Source organism: Mangifera indica, chromosome 1 (genome assembly GCF_011075055.1).
Source record: "Mangifera indica cultivar Alphonso chromosome 1, CATAS_Mindica_2.1, whole genome shotgun sequence".
Taxonomy (NCBI): domain Eukaryota; kingdom Viridiplantae; phylum Streptophyta; class Magnoliopsida; order Sapindales; family Anacardiaceae; genus Mangifera; species Mangifera indica.
The window spans coordinates 14,094,698-14,108,631 of record NC_058137.1 but is presented as its reverse complement, the minus strand read 5'-3'; the positions used below and the strand labels follow the sequence as shown (position 1 = coordinate 14,108,631).

The following is a 13,934-nucleotide window of genomic DNA, read 5'->3' as shown; positions in this document are numbered from 1 at the left end:
CTTCCATGATTTCAAGCAATTAACCTAAATCATGGACATGGATAGAGATAAGATAAAATCTTATCTTACGCATTTATTTTTTAAAAGGTCATGAGACATTATTGGGGTTGATTTTAACACAACAGTGAGGTATTTTTTTGCTACTAGCAGACTTCTTAGATATGTCAACGCCACACGAATTGTTATGGTTCCAAAAGTGGAGAGTCCTAGGAGCATAAGGGACTTCAGACCAATATAATGTTGCAATGTGCTTTACAAGTGTATCTCAAAGGTGATTGTAAATTGGTTAGTGTGTTTTCCCAGATATCATTGGGAACTCTCAATCAGCTTTTGTTCTAGGGAGAGATTACAAATAATATATTATTAACTCAATAGCTTTTGCATAATTATCACGCCAGGGGTTCTCCAGCTTGGTGTGCTTCAAAGGTGGACATTCGTACGACTTTTGACATGGTTAGTTAAGACTTCATATTATTAGCATTATGGACTGTAGGTATTCTAGAGATGATAGTTAAATGTTTTGAGAACTGCATGACTATGTCATATTTCTCAGTGGCTTTAAATAGAGAGTTACATGATTTTTCTCTTCATCCCGAAGGGTAAGTAGGGGGACCCATTATCACCATACCTTTTTGTACTGGTCATGAAGGGTCTTAGTGGTATTCTTCGGAAGGCAACCTTCGATCCAACTTTCTAGTATCATTAGCTTTACAGCCAAATAGATATCACTTACCTTTGTTTTGTTGATGATCTTATGGTGTTTTGTCACGCATATGCCTTTTTAGTGGGAGTTATCAAGTCCGCTTTGGATGAGTTTACCTTTTTAGAGTATCTAGCTTTGTCACTAGTTCAAAAAAGAGTCAATTTTTCATATCAGAGGTTTCAGAAGAGGTTCAGATGTAGATTCAATCAATTCTGGGGTTTCAATTAGGTGTTCTCCTTATCCGATATTTGAAGGTACTATTAGTGACCACTCGTCTTACACATTCTAATTGCCAGCCTTTGATTAAGCAAATTCTTGCTAGGATCAGACTATGGACTTCAGCTTCGCTCACGTATGCTGGACGATTACAATTGATCAAATTAGTTTTGTTTTCTAATCAAGTTTACTGGTTATCTATCTTCATCCTCCTGATAACTACCATGATGAAGATTGAGGATATTCTTCGAGGGTCTTATAGAGAGGCATCTTCTTCTCGTCGTTAGGAGCCAAGGTAGTCTGGGCATCTGTTTGTTACCCTCTGAGGGAAAAAGGTCTGGGGATAAAGAGTTGTAAGGACTAGAACAAGACAACAGTTTTGAAACACATATAGAGGCTCCTATTAGATAACACCTTCATCTAGCCTTCTTGGGTTCACAAGGTCCTTCTGAGAGGTCGCTCATTTTGGCATTTCAAAGTTAACTCTAGGGCTTCTTAGGCATGGAGGAATATACTTATGAGTAGGGATTAGTATAGAGGCCTTTTTGTCAATTGCATTGGTGATGGTCGAGACACTTTTCTTTGGCTTAATTGTTAGCTCTTGCAAGGCCACTTATATGATCTTTTCTCTTTTTGGGTCTTATCGACCACTAGTCATCCTTGGGATGCTAAGGTATCTGATATCATCTATAATGAATTATGGGTTTTCCTACTGAGTAGTTTGAAGCTTTAGCAGATCTAGGATTCCATCTGTATTCATCCGTATCTTGGGGTCTTTGATCACCTTATTTGGAAAGGGCATTCTTCTAGTCGATTTTTAGTAGACTCAGCGTGGAATATGCTACAAGCTTAGAGAGATGTTACTTTTATGCACTATTTGCTATGGTTGCCTGGTCACGTTCTATGACACTCTTTTATTCTTTGACTTGCCACTATGGGAAGTCTTCGTACCTTGGATCACCTCTAATTTTAGGGGATTAACAGTTTGTGTTCTATGCGAGTCAGCTATAGAGACCTATGACCATCTTCTTTTCAGTTGCGATTTCTCTACTATAGTTTGGGGGGAAATCAATGCTAGGACTTTCCAAGTTTGGCCAAATGTCTCTTGGTCTTCCCTTGTACATTGGGCTTCTTTACACCTTAGATAGAGGAGGGACTTTGGGCACTTTCTTTCTCGGTTGTCCTTGTCTACCACTGTCTACTTTTTGTGGTATGAGAGGAATAACCGAGCATTTTATTAGACTCGTAGGTACTGCAAAGAGGTTGTTTCAGATATCTGCGATATTGTTCAAGCCAGGATCTCTTCCATGGAGCACAGATTCATGATTTCGCCATAGTATAAGGCTATCTAGCACTTGTCTTACACTTAGACTCTTTGTCATTTTATGGTTTGTTTGTATTGTTGTTTTTGAGAGCATGTGCTCTCTTTGTGTCTTGTTTGAGACTTAATTGACTATGCTTGAGGTATGCCCCTCGTATTTTTTTATCTTATATTTTTTCTTTCTATAAAACTTTTAATTTCTCCAAAAAAAATTTTAAAATTTAAATTAATTGAATTAGGTTTGGATTTATCCTGTTGGATAAATTCAATCTTATCAATTCTCACAAATGCCCTAGCCTTTTAGGATTATTACACTAAGGTCGCTAAGTATTACAAAATATAATTTTAGGCCCATAGATCTATCTAAGGCTTTAAATCCTCTATCTAGAACTTAAATTGGATATGACTTAGACAATCCCATGTCTCTAAAGTTTATCAACTGTTTTAATGTGTGACCTATAGACTCTCTACTAAATAGGTAGTGATTAGATTCATATCAGGTGTTAGACCCCTTATTGTTTTGATAATGATAAAAACGTAAGTTACAAATACTAACTAGCCCAAATAATATGGAAAAACATTACAAATTGGACAAAATATGATAAATGTAGGAATTGAATGAGAAATTATTAGTAGTCAAAGGTGAGCAATTGGTACCAAGAAAATATTTAATCGATAACTAAGTCGTTCATCACTCACGCTTCTAGAATTCTAGAACAATTTCATTTGGACAGGAACAACCAATATTAAAATTGTACCACTCATTTGGTACCTATTTTTATGCATGGAAAGAGATAGATGTTAGGTATAGTGCTTACTCACATCAAGTCAACTCGATCAAAGTCAAGTGCCAAGTAAACAAGAGTCAACATTATTGTACTAACTACTTATCTATATTTACTGACTGTTCGTAGTGAAAACTTTAGTTAATATAAAGATTGCTCAGTTAGTCACTATGTGTCTCATTCATGGTTTTGTAGTATTAATCAACTAAATTTGATCAAATCAAATATAAATATAATAAAATGCATTGATTCAAGCACAAATGACATAATGTATATAATATAAATATTCCTAATATATATTTTAGGTAACTTTTACTTAATTTTAGTCTATGATTGAAAAAGCATACATGCAACATTTTATATGCCTAATTCATATTATATGAACATATTTCTTATCATGTCAATTTTAAATCAAACATTTTAATTGCGCCATGTTCACATAAGGCTACATGCAACATTTTATATGTCTTATTTATATTATATGAATATATTTATCTCATGTCAACTTAAAATCATATTTTACACTTAATCACAATTAAATGCTAATTGACATATATGCATAATTGATCATTTAATCACATTCGACTAAATCATGCATTAAACATTCATGGCACATGTATATATTACACCATTCAACATGTCATGTATTAAATCATATACATTTTCAATTTATATGCAATTACATTAATTCTAAACAACTTAATCTTCACCCAAAATTGCTTTATCATATACATGCATTAAATCATATGTTTTTCATCTCAAATCATTAGAACATATAAAATAGAAAGAAAAACCCAGCAAACAAGCCAAGGTCGAGAGGTACATTACCAAGATATGCTTAAAAACATGATTTTATGACAAATCAATAGCATGCAACATGCACACACAAATATGATTGATATATATATATTCTTATGCACAAATAACACATATTTGTGAGAAAATGAGGAAGAATTTGATGCAAAAATTACATGCATGTATGATTTAAGCAAGAATCAATGCATAGGAGAAGCAATGAGAACGTTTAGTATATTACATTCTCTATATGGAGAGAGCCTTCAAAGTGTGAAGTGTCCTAAAAATCAAACCAACCAAGCTTGGAACCACTTTGGCCAAAAGGTAGAAAGAAGAGAGAGGATTTTTATGCTTAGTACGAGAAATGGTTTAGTTCAAATGAGCTAACTCTAATGAAGATGAGCTAAATGCTCATTTATATAGTGGCGAGTTAATTAACAAATATGTATTTGTTATTTGGTCTTTGTAAATTCTTAATTTAAACTATAACCATGAATGTATATCAAGCATATACTTTAGCTACTCTAATTCTTTCTCACTTAAATCTAACTCTTAAAATATTACTTTTGAATTCATATAACACTTTATATGATTCTACTTTCATTACCCTTTGGTAGGTGCAAGCCAACCTCGAATAATCAATCCTTACTCTCAAAATGTTTCGTTTATTAGTATGACCCTTTAGGTTCATTATAGCGTAGTTGTGAGCCCTTTTTCAGACGATTTGAAACTGTATCACAAAACTCAACAACTATAGTAAGCATCTATCAATGTATCATAGCCCTTAAACTATGATGAAGAAACACTCTGTTGAACCTAATTTCCTAATCATATATTTCATGCAGATAAGATCTTTTTGTTGGCCAGTCTTAATCAATTTCAGGCTCATGGTTCATTAAAAGGCCAAAAGACTTATTCCCACCTAAAGTTAGGTGAAATCTCAAACTTCTACCTATTAATTTTAAAAAACCCAAACACCTACTATTCTTTTAAAATTTACTGTTAAGGTTAAAGGTAAAAATATTATTTAGCTAAAAAATTAAAAAAAAAACTATGAATTCATCACAATTTCCCACCTAGGTTTAAAAATCTAATAATTTCTCTTTACCCAAAGTTTGAAAAATAACCATTTTCCTTCCTATGGTTTGCATTTTCTCCCTTGTCATTACTCTAGTAACCAAAGCCAACCAATCTCCTCTCTCCCATTTCTCAGATGAGGACGAATCATCAACCAATCAAAGGTCAACTAGCGATTCATCGACATGAATCTATGTGATGCACAAATTGGTTAGACAAAGACTTTATTTCTTTGTCTAGTTGATTTATGCATCACACAGATTTGCACTAACTAATTGTAACCTCTTCTAACCAATATGTGTGTTACAGAAAAACGGCAAGAGTTCCACTATTTTAGAGGGCTCGGGAAATATTTTTTCTTTTTAATTATGCCCTATAACACTCCCAATTAGCAATTCACACAAACCAGTCCTACCAATCGATTGGATTTTCATCAACTTAATCACAATTAATAAAATAAGTACATAATAATAACCATCATAAAAATTATCACCCACAAAAACTTTATAACTAATTTTCATAACTAGCTATATATATATATATATACACATATATAGACATAGCTATACACAATCATATATATACATATAGGAAATAAAATATATACATATCCACCAATATTTATATCAAATATATATTCATGCATATATTCACATATACATCAAGACATATAAATCAACAAAAATATGGTGTCTTTCTCCTTTAGCCTTATGTCTCACTAGTGCTCCCCAGAAACTTTTGCTGCAATTCTTTACCTGTAAAATATTAAATTAAACGGAGTGAGCGACCACGGCTCAGTAAGAAAATCATACTCAACACTCAAAGCATTTCATACCAGTACTAATCTCTTTCATACTCAGCGTGTCTAAGCTATTCATATATAAAATAATTGACACGGAACACGCATTAAATACATATCATAATTTTCTTCTTTCACCCATTTATTCATTTCCTAACTATATAAATATGATTCACTCGTTATGATTTATGCATGTATGAATGTCATGACTTTTCTATTTTCTAATCATACATCTTTCTCAACTATTTATCAGCCACATAGGCTTGCATGCATGATTTTAATGCAAATGATTTTCATAAAATATTTGTTAATTCTTTCTCTTTCTTTCTTTTTTTTTTCAAATATTTTCATTGACAAGTCTAGACTACATATAACAGTACTTGTAGTCACCATACAAGGTATAATTTTCTCTTACACGCATATTTCACTATTTTTTTTCTTTGCTGTCCACACAATACAGTTAATATTTTTCTTTGCAGTCACAAAATACAACCGATATCTTTCTTTGCTGTCCACACAATACAACTAATATTTTTCTTTGTTGTCCACACAGTACAACTGATATCTTTCTTTGTTGTCCACACAGTATAGCTCGCGTGTAAGGATTTTAAGCATGTTTTCTGCTTTTCTGTATCATATGAGTCATTATAAAACCAAAAATACTTGTTTTCCATTTTCTGAAAACATGCATAACTTAGAAAATGTTTTTCCTCTTTCTTTATTTTTTTTGAAATCATGCATATGCTATGATTCATCATGTATGCATGTATAACCATAATATGAAATATGTCAATTCATTGTTTTCCCTTATTCTTTTCACTCCTTATCAAACATCATATTATTTCCTCATGCATTTATATATATATCTCATGCATCAAATTAATTTCAAAATATATAATATAGACTTAATATAAGGGCTATTTCACATATCATCCACATAATTAAGCAAAAATTAACTTTATGGATAAAATTACATGTTTACCCTTAATGCAAATTTTTTCATCAATTCATCATTTCTCATACATTCAACACACAAAATCCACTAAGCTAACCCTAAAAATATGAAATGTCTAAAATACCCTTATGGCAAAAATTTACATCATAAGTCCTAATGAATTTCTTTATTCTTTTAAGCATAAATCACCTTAATTCTAATACCTTACATACTTATACAAGGTTATTTAAATAACCTAACTCAAATTACTTCAAATATGTAAAGTATGAAATTTTTACTTTTTCTTTGCTAAGCATAAATCACCTTAATTCTAATACCTTACACACTTATATAAGTAAAGGTTATTTAAATAACCTAACTCAAATTACTTCAAGTATGAAATTCTTACATTTTTTTTGCTAATTAGGTGATTTAAGTTTATCCTCCTTCTTTTCTTCTTCCTAGCAACCTTAATCAACCAAAAATATAGTCATTCATCAAAACCCTAAACTTTACATCTCTTAAAAATTAAATTTTTTTACCTTAGAACTTATTAGAATTGATAGATCTATACTTTTTATAATTGGAGGCTCTAGAAATTAGATGGTTTAGCTAGATTTTTTGATAAATTTTGCTTGAAAGAAAAATTTTAGCTAAAACTATGGAGACTCTCGGCTAAAGAAGAAGAAAATGAATAGTTGAGTGGTTTTATAAGCCTTTTGGACCAATTTACCCTTAACCTTTTCCAAAAATGACTATTTTATCCTTAGCACCACCATATAATTTCAAGTGCGCCATTCAATTTTCATTCCCACTTTGTCTCTTAAATTCTTCTAAAATGACCATTTTACCCCCTTTGAAATTATTGCTCATTTAGTAGTTTTCTATAATTCTTTTATAATTTCTTTAAACAACAAGTTATAAAATCAACTCTAGGGGTAATTTTGGAAGTAGAGTTCACTAGCATACCTGAATCCGGGTGTTACACTAATTGTCGATCAACTTTTGATTGACCGACAATTTGTCCTTATTTAGGAGATGGAAGGGAGGAGGTTGGTCAGCTTTGATTGTCGGAAAAGTGACAAGAAAGAAAATGCAAACCTTAGGGGGGAAATGGGTATTTTTCAAACTTTGGGTGGGGAAAAATTATAAAATTTTTAAATTAAAGGGGGAGATGTAATAAATTTTTAATTTTTTAAATAATTTTAACTAGATAACAATTTTACCTTTAACTTTAACAATAAAATTTAATAGAATAATAAGTATTTATATTTTTAAAAATTAACGAATAGAAGTTTCAGATTTCACCTAACTTTGGGTAGGAATAAGTCTTTTGGCCTTTGTTAAAACTCTAATTTTGATACTCTATAAATTAGTGATCAATATATTCGAAACAAATCATTACGAACACTCTGCGTATGACTTATATTATACTCTAGTTAGAGATTTTGGTTTCCAATATTGACATTCGTCTCCACATACAAATAATGTATGACCAACCTAGCCTTTCATACAGAATATGATTAGCCTTGTATTTATATCATCTATATCAAATCTAACCATGATATCTTAGGTCAGAGAATTACTTCGTGCATTAGTACAATCAAACAATAAGTTATTAACTACGATATAATTACCATGTGAGTTATCATTATTGGTTAAATTCAAAAAACAGTTCACCAATTGTTAATCCACACTAATGGTCTAATGACATGATCATCATCGTCATCCGCACTAATATTATCTCATGATATTAAACGAAGACATTCAATATGTCTACTGTATGATATTATTGCACAACTTATATCATATCCGTAGAGAATAATTTGATTATTCAATTTTATATACTAAGTAAATTATCTAAACAATTCACATATATACTTCATATTAATACAAATAAAGAAAACTGTTTATGTATATGAACAAAAAAAACTTTTTTTATTAATAAATTATTACATATTTATATAAGATAAAATGCCTTTAAACGTAAATGGTTTTTAAGATATACACTAATAATTTTTGAGTTTGAGTAAACTTGATTCAAATTTAACCGTATTTATTTACTTGTTCAAAGATTAAATGTATATTTTATAACATAATATCACACGTATACTTAATATAAGGGGCATATGGATTTTTATATAAAATCAAAAAGGGTCAATTGAACCTCAGGAAAGTACGTTTAATTTTTAGGATCAAAGGGTACGAGTTCTGTCATTATGTGAATGCACCGGTAGACGTACATAAAAAATAGAAGTTAAAAAAATAATATAAATTTCAAATTAAATCTAGAATTAAAAATTTTCAATATTAATTAGATTGAACAATCCCTGACCAAATCAATAAACATAAAATTTAGATTAATATGCTTTCATGATAATTACTATTCATGTCATGTGACCAAAGGTATTTTCTTATTTTTCTAGTATTCTCTCTTGAGGTATATTAAACCTACCCACTATATCTTTATATGAATTAAAATAGCCAAAAATGCATAGAGTTGTATAAAATTTCCTAGTTTAAGCTAAAACTTGTAGACTGACCCGCAACTAACGTTGCATGAATCACGTTGACACATCTTTGTATTTCATTCAATTCATGATATATATTATGAAAAATTAATTACATAAAATCTCCTCTTTTATGACTATAGGTTGACACATCTTATGCTTCCTCCCTTCTTTTCATTTTAATTATTTTATGCAAAAATAAACTCCAATAAAATTATATATAAACAATTCAAAAAGCTCAAGCTTCAGACTAAAAAAACAAATAAATCAGGGTAAATTTTGACTCATCAGTTTTTACCTTTCATGAAATTTTAACTTTAGTAGCTAGCTATTTCTAACTATTGCATGCAACACCAATTGCCAAGAGGAAAGGTATTGCAGTTGACCGGAAAACAAAAGCCAAGATATACAATACACTAAATTGGTTCAAGGATAACATTTACCAGAAAAGTCGTTATTTCTTCATATTTCTTTCTATAATCATGTTATCGAATTGATCATGTGTTCTTACCAAAAAAAAACCAAAAGTTGAAAATTAGCCTACAGCTGCATCAATTGGAAGATCTGTTTGGCAATATGATGATGATTTGGATATGTCCTCCTCCTCATGAGCGCCATAATCACCAGCATTTGGGACATACCCAACTCTTTTCATCTGTTTTGTAAGAATTTTCAAGACCAAATAGATTTCTTTCTTTAGAGGATGTCTTTTGTCTTTCACCATGAAAATATTAACTTGACCCTGGACTTCAATCCAACTACAACCTGGCTGCTTCATTACTCCTCGCTTCTTCATCAATTTCCTTATTCTTACAACATCCCCCCATCTTGCAAGCTCAGCATACATGTTTGAGAGAAGCACATAAGGACCAGAACTGCCAGGATTGATTTCTAAAAGCTTTTCTGCCACATATTCCCCTAACTTGATGTTGCAGTGAACTTTACAAGCAGCAAGCATAGACCCCCATATAACAGCATCAGGCTGCATTGGCATTTTCTCAATCAAATCTTTAGCTTCATCAAGGCAACCACCTCGACCAAGTAAATCAATCATGCAAGAATAATGATCCTTGAGTGGCACCAAACCATGATCCTCAGTCATTGAGACAAAGTAGTTACGTCCTTCTTCAACCAACCCCGCATGGCTACAAGCACACAGAACACCAATCATGGTGACATGGTCAGGTTTCTCTCCCAACACCAACATTTGCTTGAATAATTGAAGAGCCTCTGTACCATAACCATTTTGTGCATACCCTATTATCATGGCATTCCAAGAGACCCAATCTCTTTCCACCATGGTTTCGAAAATACGGATGCCATCTTCAACCGATCCACATTTCATGTACATATCTATGAGAGAATTCCCCACGAATACATCAGGCTCTTTCCCTGACTGAAACCGAAATCCATGCTTCACAACATGAGTGTGTGCTTGTCTTCCAAGCTGCAGATCAGCAAGATTTGCACAAGCATTGAGTAGATTTCCAAACGTGTAGTGGGTTGGACAAACAGCCTCCCTCTTAAGAAGGCAGAAGAGTCCAAGTGCCTCTTCATACTCCCCGTTCTGTGTATATCCTGCAATAAGTGCATTCCAAGATACTACATTCCTCTCCATCATCTTTGTAAACATTAGCCTTGCAGCTCTGACACTGGATGCCTTTGCATACCCAGTAACCATAGAGGTTTCAGACACTACATTCCTGAATGGCATCCTATTAAAAACAAATCTAGCTTCATTAATCTTACCACATTTCGCATACATATCAACCAATGCATTTCCCAAAACAAGATCAAATCTAAATTTGTCACACTTCACAATACATGCATGAATTTGCCGACCCTCTTTGATTGCTGCCAAGCTTGCACAAGCACTAACAACACTAGCAAGTGTCACCTCATCCCCTTCAATCCTACAATCGATCATTCTCAGGAAAATTTCAAGAGCTTCACTTGCTGGACCATTTTGCTCATAACAAGTAATCAAACTATTCCAAGAAACTATATTCCTCTCTCTCATCCCATCAAAGACCAGCTGGGCACAACCCACACACCCACATTTACCATACATGTCAATAAGCGCTGACCCCATATAAACATCAGACAAATACCTCGATTTTTCTAACAAACCATGTATTTGGGTACCTAATTTGAGGTCCATTAACCCCGCACAGGCGCTAAGAGCACTACCAAATGAATACTCATTAAGCACAAAATATTTTCTATGCATCTTGACGAAAAACTCCAAAGCTTCATAAAACCTATCATGCTGTGCAAACCCCGAAAGCATCAAATTCCATGAGCACTGGTCACGCTCAGGCATCAAACTGAAAATTGTCACAGCATCATCAACAAAACCTCCTTTCAGTAACGCAGATGAGATCGAATTCCAAGTGAATACATTTCTGTGGGGCATTCTATCGAACACCTTGCGGGCATAATCCAAATCCCCACATTTGGCATATACATCAATGAGCCTGTTTTGGATGTAGATTTCCGAAGAGAACTGGGACCTGATGATGCGAGCGTGAACGCGACGAGTGTCGTGCGGGCTCTTTGATCGAAGGCATGAATCCAAGAGCTTGGAGAAAGGGGATGAATTGTTGAAAGAGATATCACCCACAAGTCGTTCCACCAATTTATGTCTTGCCATTCCATTATTATGAGTTGTTTCGTATAAGAATTTTGCTCATTGCTCAAGAAGAAGAAGAGGCAAGTGGTTATGTTTTATAGGTTTTCAAATCATGGCTCCCTGCCGCGTTATTTTAATGACTTTTTAATGGACCAAATAAACTATACGATTTTCAAAATGGAGAATGTCTATTTCCCACACAACCTACGAGAACTAGATATGACAGTTTATGTTGTTAGATTATATCAATTTAGATTCAAGGTTAAAAGTTTTTAATTTTGATTTAAATTAGAATTCTATTAAATTTTTTTAATTTTATCCTAATTTTTAAATATTGGAATTGACTCTCCCGATCCAAACTTACTTAAAATTATTTATTATTTTTATTTTTTAAAGTGGTTTTATTATTTTAATTTTTTATCACATTATCTCAACTTACTGTTAACAAAACACACAATATAACATTTTATCTTATTACAAATAATATAAAAATTACTTACTAAGACATTTAAGACACATTAATAATCTAACTAATTAAATCATATTTTTTAATTAAAAAACAAATCGCATTTTTACTACCTAATAATAATATAAAATATTTAAATAAAAATAAAAATGATATAAATAACTATAATTATATAAAAATACAACTACATGCAATTTATAAAGATTTTAACTATGATTGATATTGTCTTTCAATATTTTTGTGTTATTTTTGTGTGAGTTCTAATACTATTCAATTTAATTTCGAATTGTATTAGGTTAACTTGAAATAAATTTCATGTTAGAAAAATTTAACTCTAACTCGATTTTTCCGTGTTGTGTCATGTCAAGGTACCAAATCGTGTTGAAAATTGTCAACTCTAATGAGAACTCATGCCTTCCCACTTTTAAAGTTAAAGAAATTATATGATTTTCAGTAACATTATATGTGTAAATAATATACACAATTTTATGCACAAATAATAATATATCATCGTATGATTAACTGTCATTTAATCACATGATGATATATCATTATTTATATATAAAATTATACATATTATTTGTATAAATAATTTTATTACATTATTTTTCTTTTCATTGAAAATCAAATGTTAGTTTTAATTATTAAAGAATATTTTTATCTTACGATAAAAACTATATAAACCTTATAATACAAATTAATAAATTATATTTTATGCCAGCAATTCAAAAGTTAATCCCTTGAACTTGTATCTACAATTAAAAAAAAAAAAAAACTCTAACTCTAATTTTCACCAATTTGAAATATGTAATTATGCTTAATATAATTAAAATTAATATTAGAATTATATCAAAATAATACGATTTCAATTGCAATCACATCGAAATAGTATAATTTCAACTAAAATCGATCGTGCGATTCTGGTTAAATCACATTATTCTAATGCAATTTTGATTGAAATTACACAATTATTTATTTTATTCCAATTAAAATTGTATTGATATGGTGTGATTTCATCATCAAAAATTGTTTTAAGTTTTTTTTTTTAAAAGATAAGGAAGAAATTTATTTAATACCTAAAAATTAATTGATTTCAATGTTTGATAGGTGGGAAAATATCTTATTTTCAACTTTAGTGGTGAGAATAAGTCATTTTAACATAATTCGAGTGGGAAACATAGCTCTCCATTTTTGAAATATTGTAAAGATGGTTTTCTACCACATAAAATAAGTCATTTTTAGCACATTAAAATGGAGAGGCAATGGGGGAAGAATTTTATGAATGATGTATCATTTTGGTTAAAGTTAAAGAGAATTTGAAAAAAAAAAAAATTTCTATATACTACATTTTGAACATTCGAATTTAATCCTCTTTAGTTTGTTATGTTACACATAGACATATCCAATGGTCCAGGTGCAGCCTATGGCATGGGTGGCCCTTTAGAAAAATACAGTGGATGAATGATTTAGATCTTGACCAATTTGGACCAAAGTTGAAAAATGTGGGATACAAGCGGATACACGACAATGGACCTTTGACAAATGATTATGCATAGTATCATTTTGGCTTGTTCATGAAAAAGTATGACTTGTAACATTCAATCATTTAGGCTTCTCGATTTGTTGGTACCTTTCAAACAAGGGATGAATGGTTGTACATTGGATGCATGACCATGCATGGTCTACATGAAGCCAT

General features: G+C 31.5%; 1 protein-coding gene across 1 annotated transcript; it reads right to left on the bottom strand.

Moving 5' to 3' along the window:
* Nucleotides 1-9,521: 9,521 nt before the first annotated feature.
* LOC123211398 (pentatricopeptide repeat-containing protein At2g13600) lies at nt 9,522-11,985 on the bottom strand. Its single transcript, XM_044630100.1, has one exon. It carries the CDS (start codon nt 11,791-11,793, stop codon nt 9,676-9,678), a length of 2,118 nt encoding a protein of 705 aa, XP_044486035.1. The 5' UTR covers nt 11,794-11,985; the 3' UTR covers nt 9,522-9,675.
* Between the last annotated feature and the right edge of the window lie 1,949 nt (nt 11,986-13,934).